The 18,317-nt window shown below is 48.3% G+C and overlaps 1 protein-coding gene across 3 annotated transcripts in view; it reads right to left on the bottom strand.

Annotated features, from left to right (window-relative positions):
* Positions 1–7,626: 7,626 nt before the first annotated feature.
* Positions 7,627–18,317, bottom strand: part of LUC7L (LUC7 like) — a 45,230-nt gene continuing 34,539 nt past the window's right edge. For 2 of the 3 annotated variants that reach the window (XM_086691778.1, XM_086691780.1), the window contains exons 7-11: positions 14,485–14,661; positions 11,434–11,522; positions 9,612–9,641; positions 8,989–9,156; positions 7,627–7,970 (exon numbers count right to left, since the gene is read on the bottom strand). In XM_086691778.1, coding sequence (XP_086547904.1) covers positions 7,829–7,970; positions 8,989–9,156; positions 9,612–9,641; positions 11,434–11,522; positions 14,485–14,661 — 606 coding nt within the window. In that variant the 3' untranslated portion in view covers positions 7,627–7,828. Of the gene's footprint in view, positions 7,971–8,952; positions 9,157–9,611; positions 9,642–11,433; positions 11,523–14,484; positions 14,662–18,317 lie in introns of all 3 variants that reach the window. The other variant, XM_086691779.1, reaches the window with a different exon arrangement.

Genomic DNA, 18,317 nt, shown 5'->3' with positions numbered 1-18,317 from the left:
ATTAAAACAACACCACAAATCCATTCTCGTATTACAGTTTGGGAGGGCAGAAGTCCAAACTCAGTCTCACTATGCTGAAATCAGTATGTCAGATGGATTGTGCTCCTCCTTCAGGAAGCTCTGGGGGGAAATCCATTTCCTTGCTTTTCCAGCTCCTAGAATTGCATTCCTTGGTTCTGGGCCTCTTCCTCCATCCGTAAAGCTAGTAGTATCTTGCTTTCTTCTGTAGTCACATATCCCCTTGCCTGCCTCTAATAAGGACCCATGTGATCACAGTAGGCCTATCTGGATAATCCAAAATAATTTCTCCATCTCAAAAATTAAAAAAAAATTTTTTTTCATGTTTACTTCTGAGAGAGAAAGAGAGAGAAAATGAGATGGGGCAGGGGCAGAGAGAGAGGGAGACACAGAATCCAAAGCAGGCTCCAGGCTCCCAGTTGTCAGAAGAGCCCAACATACGGCTCGAACCCATGAACCGTGAGATCATGACCTGAGCCAAAGTCAGACGTTTAGCCGATTGAGCCACCCAGGTGCCCCTCCCCATCTCAAAATTCTTAATCACACCTTCCAAAGCCTTTTGCCATATAAAGCCACATTCACAGGTTCCAGGGATTAGGACCTGGATATCTTTGGTGGCTATTATTCAGCTAGCATACCACAATACATGAAGCACGTACGTTGTCAATTCTGGAGCAACCATGAAATAGAAATGGAATGTCTGACTTCCAAAGTAACGGAGAGAAAAAAGTAGGAAGTTAAAATACTCTAAAACAGGGGCACCTGGATGGCTCAGTTAAGGTCCAATTCTTGGTTTCAGCTCAGGTCACGATCTCAGTTTATGGAATCAAGTCCCATGTTGGGCTTTTTGCTGACGGCACAGAGCCTGCTTGGGATTTTCTCTCTCCCTCTCTCTCTGCCCCTCTCTCGCTCTCACACACACACACACACACACACACACACACACTCTAAAAATAAATTTAAAAAGTAAAAAAATAAAACACGGAAGCACATGGGTGACTCAATTGGTTAAGCGTCTGACTTCAGCTCAGGTCACAATCTCACAGTCCTTGAGTTCTAACCCCGTGTCGGGGTCTGCGCTGGGGCCTGCTTCGGATTCTGTGTCTCTGCCCCTCCCCTGCTTTTGTTCTCTCTCTTTCAAAAACACGTAAACATTTGTTTAAAAATTAATAAAATAATTAAAAACTATTCTAAAACAATCCCCTCAAAAAGGGGCAAAAATGGAAATAGAACGGGCATGGCAAGGGGAAAGCTCAAAATAAGATGGCGTCAACAAGACCAAATACGTTAACTATATTGACCATAAGTGACTTCATTATCCCGGCAAAGGATAAAGACTGGACACATGGACAAAGACAAAAAGCACAGACTCAAAAAGTGTCAGTGAGAAAAGTACCTCAGGATCCCCACCTCCTGGTGTTCACACCCTTCTGTAGTCTCTCCACCTCCTTCTGAATGTGGGTTTTGCGGTTTTTAATACAAACAATAAATAAAACAAAGTTAACCTTTAAACCACTTTAGGGCATACAATTCGGTGGCATTTAGCACATTCATACTATGCAACCAACACCACTATCTAGTTACAAACCTTTTCATCGCCCCAGAAGCCCTGTTCCCCAGGTCACTCCCATTCCTCCCCCAGAACCTCTGAAGATCATTTGTCTACTGTCTGTACGGAACTGATGCTAGATAGTTCATATATGTGATCTTTTGTCTCTGGCTTCGTTTTCACTTAACATAATGTTCTCAAGGTTCATCCATGCTATAGTATGCATCAGAATTTCAGTCATCTTTATGGCTGAATAATATTCCATTGCATGAAGAGACCACATTTTGTTCGTATATAAGGCTGCAAAAAACACTGGAGTGCAGAGAGCTCTTCAAATCAGTGTTTTCACTTCCCCTGGATAAACACACACTAGTGGAATTATTGGATCATATGGTATTTAATTTTTGGAGGAACCTCCATACTGTTTTCTATATTTTGTCTTCTGTCTATCCATCCAGCTGCTGATGGATATTTGGTTTTCACCCTCCGGCTATTGTGAAAAATGCAGCTATAAACGTGTGTGCACAAGTATCGGAGTTCTTGCTTTCAGTTCTCTTGGGTATGTATCTAGGAATGTAGTCGTTGGGTTACAGAATTCTAACGCATTGAGGAACTCATTGCCGGACTCTTCTCCACAGTAGCTGACCTATTCTCTGTTCCACCAGCAGTATTTAGGGTTCCAGTTCCTCCACATCTTCACCAGCAATTATATTTTCTTTCTTCCTTTTCCCCTTTTTTTCTTTTTTGAACTGTGGCAATGCTAGTGGATGCTACGGCTTGCTTGTAACCTACAAAATTCTGAAAGGGGACTGGATGTCGCTTCCATGATTAATAACACCTCTCTTGCTTGGAGACGGTCTCCCTTGCTGGCTTGAAGCAGCAAGCTGCCATGCTGTGGCTGCCCCATGGAGTGGACCTCTTGTTGACGCCCAGAAGGTAGCTAAATGCTGCCAGCAACCATGTGAGTGGGGACCCTTCTCCAGAACAGCCCCAGAGGAGACCCCTCGATTGCAGCCTGTGAGGGAGAACTTGGTTGAGCTGTGTCTTGACTCCTGGTCTTCAGAGACCAATGAAATAACGAATGTGTCAAAGACTGCCACATGTCGGGAGGCTGTGACCTCTGGGAAGACAGAGGGACCGCGAAGGGAAGACGGGGGTTTCCCAGGAGCTGAGACACTGTTCCATTTCCTGACCCAGGTGGACATGCAGAGCTTGCTTCTTATTCTCTAAACTCTTCCGTGCCCTCTTCTGTAGGGAGAGAGGCTGGGCCCAGCCAGTAGCTGACTCGTCTGGAGTCCCAGGCACGCTGGACCTTCAGAGCTCCAAAGAAGGTTCCGGCAGCCTCAGAAAAAGGCCTAGGAATATGTAATACTGCATTGTGTATTATTACATAATTACATACACAGTATTCCACATACAGTAAGCATACTGTATTATATATTACATAATATACAGTATTATAGTTATATTTATATATAATTGCATCATATATTTACATGCATCTATTACAAATATATATACTTCACCGTATTATAGGTTATGTAATTACATATACAATATTATGTATAATGCTATCCTGTATTATTCCATAATTACATGCATAGTATTACATATATAATACTGCACTGTATTATGTTACCTAATTATATATATACACAGTATTCCATATATAGTAATTACATATGGCATTTTATACAGAACACTTCATTGTATTACATATCATTACATTACATATACAGTATTATATATAATACTGCACTGTATTATACTACATAATTACATACAGTATTATGCAAATAACACACTATATTATTACCTAATTATATATACCAAATTATATATACAGTAACATGGCACCATATTACATATTATTAGTTACATATACAGCATTATATATACAATACTGCACCTTATTACATAGTTACATTATTACATATACAGTAACACCATAGTGTATATTTGAAAGCTGCTCAGAGTACAGCTTAGCGGTCCTCACCACCAGAAAACAATTTGTGAAGACAGATGTTAAGCAGACTTCCCGTGGTGACCATTTTGCAACATATGTGTGTTGTTGAAATTAACAGAACACCATTTATCAATTACATCTCCATAAAAACAAAAAGAAGGTGTCTGGGTCCAGTGGTGGGGGCAGTCTTCTTCACGAGCTCTCACCACTGCTCCTCCCCTGGCAGTGACCCCTGCACAACTGCCCTGGGAGGGTAGCCCCAGCCCACAGGCTCAGCTGTATTAGCCCCAGGGAGGGAAAAGAGTGAAGGGCAGGAACAAAGGGCCAGAAAGCGCTAGAGAGCTTCAGGTGCTCAGGAAATCCGGTGACCCCCAGGGTCTCCCCTCAGCCTTCCTTGTGGATCTGTGTTATGCAGGGAGCACTGGCACTCCTGTGAGGACGGTCAGTCCTCCTGCATGGGCTGGGTCAGGGACCATGGCCACCCACCAGACCTTGTGCCCATCCATTAAGTAGCCATCAGCTTTGTCAGCAGTGATACAACATGCAGGGCGACGTGGCACCACATAGCCTCATGCGCCAGAGGATGCCCAGGGCATGTGCGGAAAGTAGGGGAGGGATTGTCTGGGGTGCTGGCATACGGACTGTGCAGTGGACAGAGGATTTAATTGTGTCATCAACTGAGGACATGACTCCTCAACCCCCCTTTCCTAAGGTCCAAGTATTACCTTTGGCGTGTGCCCTGATGCCAAGAGCTGGGGGCCCCTCTTTGAGTCAGCATCTCACTTCACATCCCAGAGAGGTCATTCAGGGTTTGAAGCTGGTGCCACTCCTGGCCCCCAACACCCTGCTGCCCCTATTCCAGTTTATGGTACGGTGCGGACCATCTTGCAAAACACTATGCTCAGTAAAAGAAGCTAGTCACAGGTCACTTACCGTGCTTTCACTTACAGAAAATGTTCACAACAGGTAAATCGACAGACACAGCAAGTAGATGAGCGATGGTCTAGGGCTGGGTCAGAGAGAGTGACTGCCTACTGGTAACTAGGTCTCCTTTTGGGGTGATGAAAATGTTCTGCAACTACATAGTGCTAGACAGCATAACATTGGGAATAGATTATAAACCACTTTCAAGCGGTCAAAATGTTGAATTTTATGTTAACTAAAAAAAAAAAAAAATCGACCTACAAAATAATGAAAATACATTCTTTCTGGGGCCCCTCCCCAGAAAATCGAAGCGGGGAGGCAGGGTAGCAACCCGTTTTAAGGTATCTGTTAAAGTCTAAGAACCACTCAACTGTCCCAAGCTTACCAGAGCGTAACCATATGCGGATCCCAGCCCTCACTGTGGCCACCATCCCATTTCTAGGTTAAGGGTCCCTTCCAAGGCACTCTGGTGCACAGCCCCTCTCCCCCTTACTCCAATCACAGATGGGTACCACCTTGCCCAGGGAGCTCTCCCAGCTCCCAGGCCCAGCCAAGTGCACCTCATTACCCTAAGGGAGGATCTCCACATATCCACAGAATGCAGTGAGAGCCCAGGACCTGCCAGTGAACCCTGGGGTGGGTGCTCCCCAAGGCTGGGCCCTGCTGTGGATCCTATGGGCTCCCATGCAGGGAACAAGGCCAACAGATTCTCTCCAACCCTCCCCTCATCAGATGGCAGCCCTCGACCTGGCTAGAGACCCCCATTTTGAGTTTGGAAGGTAGCCCCAGACCTCTACGCAATAAGAAGGTGCCACAACCCACACTAGGTACTGGTCACTCTGTCCTCCGCCAATCGACAGGACTGTGTGTAGCGGGGAAATCCTCAAGGAACAGCAACTGGGAGGGGCTGAGGGCACCACACAGCCCTGGGGTGGTCCAAGGAACATGGATTCCACTATGACCTTGGGGTCCTGGAGGCCCTGCACCTGCTGGCCTGGCCCACCCAAATCTCCTCAGGGACTGCAACTACCCCCTGACCTGCATCCCTGCTTCTCCATAAACATTTCCCACATTTTTGTATTCTTAGCAAGGACTCAAGGTGGGGTGGTGAACTCTGGTCCCAGCCACTTCATGATTTATGGGTGACTTTCTCTAGGCACCCTCCACATCCCCCCGACCAGGAGCTCACCTCTGTTGAAACCCACCTGGGATGAGCTGTGGAGCTCTGGGAGTGTCGTGCGTGGCCTCCATCAATATCACCTCCTCCTCTCCACCCACCTGGAACACAGGACGGTGTGTCCGCTGCACTCCTGCACACGGGAGCTTGGTGAACCCTTGAAAGCCACGAGGCTCAGGGGCCTGGGGTGCACCAGAGGCAGTGGGCGCCTCCAATAACGAGGTTGGAGAGTCAAGCATAAGAGCTCCAGACTCCTTGCTCCGCTACAGACTGGTGAGCGCCCACACGTGAAGGGAGCAGCTGCAGCCTTGACCTCAGCCTCATGCTCGTGGCTGAGATCTCACTAAGTCCAGGGATGCCCTTTCAAAACCACCCCTCCATGGATGGTGACACACTCAATACCACTCAAATGCACACTTCAAAATGGTTGAAATGGGGCACCTGGGTGGCTTAGTTGGTTAAGCATCTGACTTCGGCTCAGGTCATCATCTGGTGGTTCCTGAGTTCGAACTCTGCATCAGGCTCTGTGCTGACAGCTTGGAGCCTGAAGCCTGCTTCGGATTCTGTGTCTCCCTCTCTCTGCCCTCACCCCTCTCGTAATCTCTCTCAAAAGTAAACAAACCAACAAAAAAGGTTAAAATGGTAAATTGTGTGTATTTTACTACTGTTCTACAGTTTTGTTTTTCTTTTGTTTTCTAAAGCCTAACCCTCCAGGAGATGGGGGGTGTAGGCAGGAGGTCCTTCTGACACTCTGCCTCCTAGCAGCACACCCTCACGCTGTCGGAGCTAGGGTGTCCCTGCCTGCTTCAGACCATTCTCTGCATTCCCCACACGGGACTGCAGAGCCGAGTCAGGCACCCAGGACCCCAGCCCTCATTCCCTCCGCCCCTCCCCTCCTAGGACCACCCTTAACCCATTCGTGGCTTTGCACCAATGTGCCTCTACTTCCCAAACCCAAGACGCACCTCCACCACCCAGCCCGCTTGGTGTCTACGCCACCTACCAAGCCGACGTTTACCCCTTGCTCTCTGGCAGCCTCCCACTGGATGTTCCAGCAAGGCCCCTTCTTCCTGGCTCAGCCTGGGCCCCAGACAAGTGCAGGACACGGACACCCTACTGACACTGCCCTTCCTCCCTGTGGAGACAGGGGGCCAGGGAAAACCTATGCTGCAGGAGTACCCACCTATCCACACATCTTCCTAGAAGGGGACAGACTGCGATACCAGAGCCCACAGCACGGCTACCAGTCACTTCCCGGTGCTGGTGGCCCAAGATCCAGACCCAGTGACCATGTGCCCATTGGGCCAACCTCTGCACTAAGGGGGTGGGGATGACAGTTTTCACAACTTGGCCATCAGAAGCTCCCTCCTAGAATAAACCAACCCAAAGGGCTGATGGGCTGATTTTGGTCTCTGAGTTCGTGTGACAGAGCAGCTGAGAGCATGAGAACACCACTAGCCTCTCCTGAGTGTGAGTCGAACTACAACCTGATCCCAAATCAGTAACCCCTGCCTCTGAGGACCCTGTGGCTGCCACGTGGATGCCGTCCAAAGGCCTTTCTTTGTCCTTAAGTAACTCCCGAAGGGGGAACTGCAGTGTGGTTCACTGGAGCCAGGCAGGCTGAGGTTATGCTAACAGCACACTAGACCGGCAGTCCTTCCAGAGAAGTGGATGCAGGATGGGGCACCTCCCTCCTCCCCCGCAGAGCCTGCTGTGGTCTGCACTGAGGGGCGGGGCCAGGCAGCTCAGACCCTCAGAAAGGACACACCCAGCCCAGCAAGCAGACAACTCTGCACACCTCACTCCGCTTGGTCAGGGCGGCAAGGCATGTCAGATGCCAACACTCAAAGCGATGTCTAACAGTAGGTCAGCATTTCTGAGGGTGAATAAAGCTCACGGAGAACATCCAGCGTGTCATCAACCATGGAAGGCCATGGTGAAGTCTCTAGAGCACAGGAGGGACAGCAGAGACCCCACCGCAGCAGTAAGGAGGCCGTCTGTCAGATTTATTTATTCCTACTCAACATAACCCCAGAACACAGGAGCAACTCTGTACATCTCTAGAAACTCACAGCTAGCTCCGAAACAATAGAAATTGTAAACTACAAAAGATGAGGTGTATTCAGCAAATATAAAGGGGTACTTTAGGCTGTGTCAAACGTTTAACAGACTATTTACAGGCCCAGATGTAGGCTCAGATCTCGCCAGCCTCCTTCTCCTCCGATCTCCGTGAAGCTGTCTTCCCGTTGGAGCTCTCCAGCCTCCAGTCAGCGGCCCCTCGCTCACTGCGTCCATGCTCCCAAGACTCCTCCCTTGACGCCCGCTCTCTGGAGAACCTGGGAGAAGAGAACCAGAGGCTCAGAGGAGGCTGGCATCCCCCTTCAGGCTGGCTCCTGGGGCGCTGACAACTCGGATCCTCAACACCAGGTTAGGGAAGGCCAAGACCCAGCACACCTGGGGAGGCCCACAGAAGGCCAGAGGGCAGCCGTCTAGGGCCCACGCCACAAAGGAGTATTAGGCAGCCATGAAAAAGTAACATGTGCAGAGGTTTCTCCCAATAGGGTAAGCTTTCGCTTGAGTGTAAATGGAGCAAAAAACAAGAGTGCATATGAGAAATATGACCCGTTATGTAAACGTGATGGAAAAAAGGCTACAATCAGGCACACACAGTGCTTATCTTGAAGTGTGAGTATGAATGGTTTTTAATTTGTTTTTCCTTGGGGTGCCTTGGTGGCTCAGTTGGTTAAGCGTCTGACTTCTCTCAGGTCACTATCCTGTGGTTCTTGAGTTCAAACCCCATGTCGGGCTCTGTACTCACAGGGAAGAGGCTGCTTGGGACTCTCTCTCTCCCTCTTGCCCCTTCTGTACTTGTGCATGTACACGTACATGCTCTCTCTCTCTCTCTCTCAAATAAACTTAAAAAAAAAAAACACCTTAATTTGTTTTTCCTCAAACAAACAACAACAAAAACAAAATAAAACAGAGGCAAGAGGCACCTGGTCAGGACACAAATCTCAGGGGTTCTGTGTACGGAGGTGACACTGAGTGTGCAGCAGGTCACAAGAGGGAGCCATACCCATGTAACCACTCCCACAGCCTCTCAACTGTCCTGGCCCTGAATCTACCCGCTGCTCTCTGCTTAGAGCTCCCTGTTCCCTGGGCCCATTCACAATTCTCAAGGCTCCAACACTCAGTCCCACAGATGCCCAGCCAGGCTCCTGAGGCAAAAGCCTCAGACCCATCCCTACCGGGTATGGCCAACGGGCCCCGATGACAGACCCCCAGCAGACCCTGGGAACACAAAGAGAAGGGGCTCACTCCGGTTGCAGCTACTGAAGGAGTCAGAGTAGTTACTTGTATTTCGCACTCCGGTCCCTGGAAGCCCGGCGGTGGCCCCGGCTGTGGCTCCGGGAACGGCTGCGGTGGCGCCGGTGTCTGTCTCGGGACCGGGACCGGGATGACTTCCGTCTCTCCCTGGAGGTAGATCTTGACCTCCTCCGACGCCGGTCCCGGGAGCGCGACCTGCAGCAGACACCCAGATGGCTCTGAAGGCTGTGATGGCCCCATCCCAACAGCCCTTCTCTCTCAGCAGGTCCGACCTGATGCTTCCCTGGCATCTCCCCTTCCCTCCTACAAAAATACAACTGGGGTTCACAAGAGTCCCCCCAATCAATCTCCGGTCAAAGAGAATTATGGCCTGATGCTCCCACTGATGCTTCCCGAAAACATCTTGCCAGGAAACACTCACTGCCCATAGGCCTCAGCAATCCCACCTGACTTCTCTCATTGACAGTGGGTCCCTCTGCTGCACTAAGCCCCAACCAACCTGACAAAGACAGACAGGGTTTGAGTGTGTCCCCAACCAGCCCTGCCCACCAGGTAACAAGTGTGAAGCTATAATGGTTAACTATTAAGGAAAAAATGCACATGGAAAGGGACATTTGACTGAGAACACATTAATGGATCTGCAAACCTACCTCCTGCGATCTCTGGTTCTTGAACCAGACCTGAAAGAAAAAAAAAAAGATGAACAATTTCCCCCAAACTGCCCCGCCCCTCACATATGTATGAGGAGAGGTGCCCCTAGTCTACAAGGTGAAGGAGAGTCAGCTTCTCAGAGACTTGTTATTTTCTAGTTCTCAGGCCTATAGCTCCAAGTGCCCCCGACTCCTGATTTCAGTTCAGGTCATAATTCCAGGGTTGTGTGGGAATAAGCCCCGCGTCAGGCTCTGCACTGAGCGTGAAGTCTGCTTCAGATTCCTTCTCTCTCTTTCTCTCTTCCTCTGCCCCTCTCAACAACAGGAACAAAGAAACTGAAATCACTATCTTGAAAAGACCTCTGTGCCTCTACGTTCATCACATCGTTATTTACAAGGGCCAAGACATGGAGACTGACATATGGACGGATAAACAAGTAAATACACAACGAAACACTACCCAGCCACAAAAAGGAAGGAAATGCTGCCATCTGTGACAACATGGACGGGCCGTCAAGGCATGATGCTAGGTGAAATAAGTCAGACAGAGACAAATACTGTACGACCTCAGTTATCTGTGGAACCTAAAAAAAACCCCAAACCTCACAGATACAGAGATCGGAATGGTGGCTGCCAGAGGCAGGGGGTGGGATGTGCAAAAAGTATGAAGGTGGGGGAGGAAAAAAGGGTAGTTAACCTTGCCACATCACTGTAAGGGCACTGTGTATCTGTCAGGAGCACCCCTGCTGGGGGAAGATCTCAGAGGTGAGGCAAGGGTCCCACGTGCTTCCGCACACACAGACACACCCCACCGGAGTAGTGGTCACTTTCGGGTAAAAAGAGACTTACGTGTTTTGCTTAATACGTTTTTATACTCAGTGAGTCTCTTTACAATCACAACCTGTTAGATGATTAAAGTAATGAAAAGAAACACAGAGAAAACTATAAACGTGATCTGTCCTCTCTGAATTACAAACTAAGAAATTCCTCCAGGAATCCCAGCATCCAGGCCTTTCAAGGAACAGCGAGCTGTGCCCCACGAGAGCGTGGTCCGGCGTCTGGCCTCTTCCCTGAACTCTGACCAGATGTCTCCTAAGCATCTCAAAGTGAATACAGTCAAAGCCAAGTCCTATTCCCCACAGCGCCTTCTCACCCCATACACCGGTCCCAGTCTTCTCCATTGTCCTAAGTGGCCACGCCAGGCCAGAAAGCAGTGAGGCCGACTTCAATCCCCCTCTGCTTGCCTCGCCACCTCGTACCAGCAAACCTTATCAGCTCTACCCCCACAACACACCCACACCCTTCCCACTCGCACCCGTCAACCAGCAGCTCCTTCGCCTGGTTCTCCTAGGTAGCTCTTCACAGTTCTCACTGATTCTGCCCCTGTCCACTGGCCCCACAACCCTCAGTCAACACTGGAGTCTACTCAGCCCTAAGGCCCTTTGATGGATTTCCCCTAGGGCAGTACGGCTGTGTGACAGAACACGCTCCAGCTCCACAAAGTCTCTGCTCCTGCCCTACCGGTCCGCCCTGACCTCGTGGGGGCGCGGCAGGTGCCTCTCCCATTGCCACCGCTCAGCCCTCCCTCACACCTTTCCAGGTACAAATGAGGTTGTCACAACTGCTCCCGCAGCTCAGGGTGGCCGTGTACGCACCGCAAGGCTCCTACCACGCCAGCCCAAACCCTGCTCTCCGAAACATGTTGCACATTGCTTACTTTTCTTTTAAGGGCCACTGAGATCCGTAGCTGAGCTCAAGTGCTATGAGCCAGACTGAAGGAAGGAGCAGGGTCTCCCTGGGCGTGGATCCGCCGTGGACTCACCTCCTGCTCAGCCGCTCCTCCCGCTCCCTCTCCTCTCTCCTCCTCAGTCGATCCTGATTCCTCTTCTCCTGCTTTTCAGCCACAGTTTTCTAAATAAACAAGAAATTGGAAAATGAGAGAAGAGCAAGTTACACCAACTAGAGTGTGAACGCTGTTTAACAAAGCACTTTTACGTAATCTCAATATTGATAATTTAGAAATCCAATAGAAACTCTTAAGAAACAGGAACACAATCACCATTAAAGCTTCTTAATGGGAAATACGTGAAAATAACGCTTTTATCATTATATCTTACAAATTCAGTGACGTGTATATTCTAACAGATGCTACAGTTCTAAGTCACAGAAATCTATCTTTTGCCTCACACCAATCCAGAAAGTTATTTTTTTACCCAAAGGAGACTCCACAAACTTTATGGTAAAAAAGAACACATCTCTAACCAAACACATCCTGCTGCTTGTCCCTGGGGTGCTGCGTGCTACACTGGCTTTAGACCCAGCCTCATGGCGACAGTAGGCCAGGGGAGGTAGACCCTGAACCCTCAATACTTGGCCCATCAGGCTGGATTGTAAACACGGAGCAAAGACAATGCACAGACAGGAGGAGGCCTTGAGAAACGTTACTACCCGAACACAACTGACACAGCTTAGCTCAAAGCCCTGGGATCAGTCTGCATACTCCCACCCAAGGTCAACTCAAAGCCTTTTGGTGCCCCCACCTCTCTGCTGAGTGGAACGAAGCCCTGTGTAGAGTGGAGTAGGGAGACAAAGGGTCATCAGTGTTTTCGTGCTCATGATGGCACAAAGGATGGTCCCACCTTGCTGCAGACTACAGCCAGACACTGCATGAGAGGCGTAGCAAGGACTGAGAGAGAGGGGCCAGCTGTCCTCAAAGCACTCCCAAGGCACGAGAGCCTTCCTGTCTGGTTGCTTCTGGCCCTCCATCCCTGGTTTCACTTGTCCTACACTTGAGCAGGCACACAACAATGGACAGGTTACGGTTAGGGTTAAGGATGGGAGTTTCAGCCCCTTAACTTCCTAAAGGGGATGTGACCGAGCATAGGCCTATGGTCTGGCATTAACTCCTTTCCACATCTCCCTACTTCCTAGACACTATGCTTCCACCCCTAACAAAGAAGGTCTTGCCTCGCTCTTACCCTCAGTGTGTGGCACACCTCTGGGACCAATGCAAGGGACGCCATCTCTGATTAGGGCCCAGAACTCTACCCCCCTCCCTACTGTTAGGAGGTGCACTTACAAATACATTTTCTGTTGTTAGTTTAACAGCTATTATCAAAATACATTTATGTTGCTTTGGTCAACGACATGCCACTTGTAGCTTCAATGATAAAACATGCTTTCTAGATCAAGTTAATACTTAAGTTCTTAAGGTTTTAGGGGGAAAATTTTCAATATACTCTCATCTCTGTTGGAGAAATATGTGTTAAGAAAAAAATAAAGTTTTCAGCTATAAAAAAAAAAAAAAAAAAAAAAAATACCAGGACAGGGGCACCTGGGTTGCTCAGTCAGTTAAGCGTCCAACTGTTGATTCTAGCTCAGGTCATGATGTCATGGTTTGGGAGATCGAGCCTCATGTGGGGCTCTCTCTGTGTTGAGCCTGCCTGGGATTCTCTCTCTCTCTCTCTCTCTCTCTCTCTCTCTCTCTCTCTGCTGCTCCCTTGCTCACGCTCTCTCTCAATATAAATAAATAAACTTTAAAAAAAAAATACCAGGACAAAATTATGGGATGATAGAAAATGGAAACGTAATTTAAAGGAGAAATGTAAAAGTGCCATTTCCAACTGCTAAGTAGTGCATTTTTAGCGGGCATGGTAGTGGACACCAAACTGCTATTTATGTTCTATTGGTGGGGCACCTGGGTGGCTCAGTCGGTTAGGCGTCCGACTTCGGCTCAGGTCATGATCTCACAGTCGTGGGTTCAAGCCCTCTGTCCGGCTCTGTGCTGACAGCTCAGAGTCTGGAGCGTGCTTCAGATTCTGTGTCTCCCTCTCTCTCTGCCCCTCTCCCGCTCATACTCTGTCTCTCAAAAATAGACAAACATTAAAAAAAGTTTTATATTCTATTGGCAACACAAATATTTTTACACCTTTCATATCCATCAACTTGCAAGGACAAAATTCCAACTTAATAATATGTGACAGAGTGTATCACTTTTCAAAATTCTATTGGGAGCACAGAGCTGAATGTTTCAAGAGCAGAGGCTGCCACCCCAGCCCCACCTCTGCTGGTGAGTTCACACTGCACCTGCTGGCAACCCCTCTTCAGGGGCAGAGCTCTGTCCCCCCTGCTCCTTCTGGGGACACACAAGGCTCTCTACCCCGATGGTCACAGGGTCCCAGTCAGGGGCCATATGTCTGTCCCTCTATACTGAATTTCACGTGCGTGGAGGGAAGGCCTGCATAGGAGGCCTAGTACCCCATCCCAACGGTCTCCATACGCAGCAGGGAGGACTCCACCAGTCTGAAAAACAGTTCAAGGTATCTAAAACACGCTCATCCTTCCTTCAGAATGTTCTGCACCCATGATATGTTTTAGAGCCTAACCTAGGAAAATGAGGAGTCTTGGGGAAGAGACAAAGGTGGACAGTGGTGCAGCAGCACCATCCAAAAAAGCCCCACCACATCTGCATCCTCCAGAGAAGGCTCAAAGGCAAGGGCCGGGAAATGTGATCTTCTGTCTAGCCTAACCACTCTCCACACATCCACCTCTGCCCAAGGAGAAAAACGAGACTACTGGCTCTTCCGATCTCCAACCAGAAGTTACTTCAGAGGTGGGCAAGAGCGGTCTGTACCTGGGGAGGAGACTCTTTGTTTCCTGTAAACAAGTGCAGACTAAATAAATATCCAAGGTCCCTCTGGATTCTAAGACCTTAGATCTCTTGTGTGAACAAAGTGATGAAATCAGAATACTTCACTATAAAACTCAAGGCACGTTCTTGAGAGAGGATAAAAACACAAGGTTTTCTAGAAGTCAAGAAACATGAGGACAGTCAAGAGACTTGTTTCTCCAGAAACACAACACATTAACGTACCCTCAATTGATCAAGCTTCTCTCGAATCTGAATGAACCCCAAGTGTAACTTGCCCCCGAAGTGGTCTGCAAGGCGACGGTCATTGTCGTGGAGACCAAGGTAGGCTGAACAGACCTCACAGACGCGCAGCTTCTGCTGTTGAAAACTGGAAGCGGGCATGGAATTTCTGTATTCTTCCTGGACAACACGAACAGATCAAGGACAGTGAGGTACCCAGCACCACAACCAAATATTCAACCCCAAAATGGATACATTTCAAGGGACTACAGGGATGACTTTTTTTTTTTTTTTTTCCAGTTTTTATTTATTTTTGGGACAGAGAGAGACAGAGCATGAACGGGGGAGGGGCAGAGAGAGAGGGAGACACAGAATCGGAAACAGGCTCCAGGCTCCGAGCCATCAGCCCAGAGCCTGACACGGGGCTCGAACTCACGGACCGCGAGATCGTGACCTGGCTGAAGTCGGACGCTTAACCGACTGCGCCACCCAGGCGCCCCCAGGGATGACTTTCAAATAAATAAAAACTACACCACTTACAAGCCTCAGATATTTATAACCAACTCAATTTTCATCGTTTATTTACAAAATGAACTAACCAATTCAATTTTCATCGTTTATTTACAAAATGAACTAACAGTCATGATTCCAAAACAGTAAGAACATTTAAATCTCTGACAAGCAGGGTGCTGGTCTCAGAGGCCAGCAGAGAAGGGGTCTCAGCTACGCACAGAGGAGAGTCTAGGAGGGCCAGAGAAGCAAGAAGGGAGAACCTTCAAAAGGGGCCTTTGAAAAAACAAAGCACAAAACCCAAACCAAATAAACCAGCAAAACATACAAGAGCCACTCATAGAGACTGTGTCCCAACATTCAGAAAACTGTATACCAATGCAACCCCAAAAACTAAAATGTGGAAGGACAAATACATTAGACCCTCTCTTCAAAGAAGGAAGTATATAATAGAACAGAGCAAACTACACCACCTAGTGCAGCCACTCCAGTCCGAATCCTATTATAAGGAGTAACTCACTCAGCTTCAAGGTGGAATGCATGAAATATAAAAGAAAAAAAAAAAAAAAGAAAAGAAAAGAGGGACATGGCTCCTGCCGCTTGTGCCAAAGCTAAAACACTCTTTCCAAACCCAGGTTTAAGAAATGCATTCCAACAGTCACTGACCCTTACTTATGGGATCTTCCATTAATTCACACGTTCAAAATTCCCTGGCAAATGGAGATTAACGTAAGTTACCATGTCATTCATTCAACTGGTGGGCACTCTCATACGCTGCGGGGAGGAGACTAGGTTGGTGCAACTAACAGGTGGTGCAACTGAATAATCTGAGAGCAAGACAGTGCATGCCATTACCAGAAATTCTTCCAGGTGTACGTCCTAGAACACGCTCATACACGTGCCAGCAAACAAGTGCAAGGGCACTTGCTGTGGAGCTGTCTGTAAGATGAGAAACCGCCAACGGACAGTAACACGTCTGTGAAGCGGAAGCCTACAGCAATAACCTGAAGGAAGTTGTATGTAGCAACAAGGAGGGACCTTACAAACAGTGCTAAGTGAGGAATGCATGTGAGAGATGTGTATAGAATGGCAGCATTTAGGGGCGCCTGGGCGGCTCGGTTGGGCAGCTGACTTCGGCTCAGGTCATGTTCTCAAGGCCCGTGAGTCCATGAGTTAAAGCCCCACATCAGGCTCTGTGCTGACAGCTCAGGGCCTGGAGCCTGCTTTGAGTTCTGTGTCTCCCTCTCTCTCTGCACCTCCCCCATTCGCGCCCTTGTTCTCAAAAATAAGCAAACATTAAAAATATTTTTTAAAAAAAGGCAGCATTTATTTGGGACTTTTTATTTTTATTTTATTTTTTTTAACGTTTATTTATTTTTGAGACAGAGAGAGACAGAGCATGGACAGGGGAGGGGCAGAGAGAGAGGGAGACAGAGAAGCTGAAACAGGCTCCAGGCTCTGAGCTGTCAGCACAGAGCCCGACGCAGGGCTCGAACTCACGGACTGTGAGATCATGACCTGAGCCGAAGTCAGACGCTTAACCGACCGAGCCACCCAGGCGCCCCTATTTGGGACTTTTTAAACGCACAAAGCACACAACGCAGACACACACACACACACACACACACACACACACACACACACACACACAGAGTTTACAGGCGGTACACATGTGTAATACCAGACAAAGACAAAACTGAATGTACAGTAACGTCTGCCTCTGAAGAGGGAGAGAATGGGACTAGAGGGGGGAGGACTGGGAACCTGAATTTCCATTATGATGTGCTATAACTTTTTTTTTTAATGTTTTTATTTATTTTTGAAGGAGAGAGACAGAGAATAAGTGGGGGAGGAGTAGAGAGAGAAGGAGACACAAAATCCGAAGCAGGCTCCAGGCTCTGAGCTGTCAGCACAGAGCCCGACATGGGGCTCGAACTCGCAAGCTGTGAGATCATGACCCAAGTTGAAGTTGGACGCTAAACTGACTGAGCCACACAGGTGCCCCATTGCTAAACAAAACCAAAAACCTTACTCAAAAACGTAAATATGCTGGGCACACGAATATCTGTGATATTCTGTCCCTTTCTAGTTTCAAAACTTTGAATACCACCGCCTCCTATCTTTCAAAATAAACTCTATGCCTAGTTTAAAAAAAAAAAAAAAAAAAGCCAATCTCAAAAGGTTATGTACTGTATGACTCCATCTACATAAGATTCTTGAAATAACCAGAATATACAGATAGAGGACAGATTGGTGGTTGCCAGGGGTCAGAGAAGTGGGTGTGGCTACAGAAGGATCGTGGGAGGGATCTCAGTGGTGATGGACTTTTGACTATCAACATCCTTTGTGATACTGTACTACAGTTTTTCAACATGTTACCACTGGGGGAAACTGGCTAAAGGGTACATGGGATCTCTCTGCATAATTTCTTGAGACTGCCCAACACACCCACCCTTGTCCACTACTAAAAGCAGAAAGGAACCCACAGGTGCCTTATTACCTTAGGTCAGCACTGCCCAGACCTGCCCAACACCACCCTGTCTTTCCCAGTGGTTTTAAGAAAGTGGTGCTGCCTCCTGGGGGCACCCTCAGTGATGCGGATGGAGGACAAATGGCCAGGGCAAGGATGCTAGGAGTCCTGGGCACGAAGAGCCACGCATGCTACATTCTGCTCCTGTGTGGGCTGTCTGCAGACATGCACACGATGAACCCCACATCTACAAATTTTTATGCCTACATACAAATCTCTGAGCCATCCTAAGGATTTCTGGTGTTTGCTCGGCTCTTAGAAGCTGAAAGAGCTGGGCCACAGGACGTACCAACAGGCGACAGAGCTTCCCACTGGACAGAGCTGTCAGGACTCTTCTACATGTACACAAAAATTTCCCATTTCAATATACATCGGTTTAGATCCTACGTAAGGACGTATATACGTGATTTACATTTGTATAGATACTCAGGGACTTAAATCCTGTGCAGAATGCAAGATTTAAATATACATGCAATTTCCTGGATATGGATCTACTCTGTAAACCAGGAAAGGCTGTTTGGAACTCTACCAACTCATACTAACATGGCAATGCCACTCAAGGTAACACCTGCAACTGTCACATTCGCAACCCATCCATCTTTTACCTTGAATACATCTAAGCATTTACATACAAAACATCCATCTGCGGTGGGGGGTGGGGGAGAACGCCTGGATGGCTCAGTCAGTTGAGCATCTGACTCTTGGTTTCAGCTCAGGTCATGATCTCACGGCTGGTGAGCTTGAGCCCCAGGTCGGGCTCCGTGCTGACAGTGCAGAACCTGCTTGGGATTCTCTC

The sequence above is a fragment of the Puma concolor genome, chromosome E3, assembly GCF_028749965.1.
Source record: "Puma concolor isolate L17-30 chromosome E3, mPumCon1.1.hap2, whole genome shotgun sequence".
NCBI lineage: Eukaryota > Metazoa > Chordata > Mammalia > Carnivora > Felidae > Puma > Puma concolor.
Note: the sequence above shows the minus strand (reverse complement) of the source record. Positions and strands in the feature narration are given on the sequence as shown.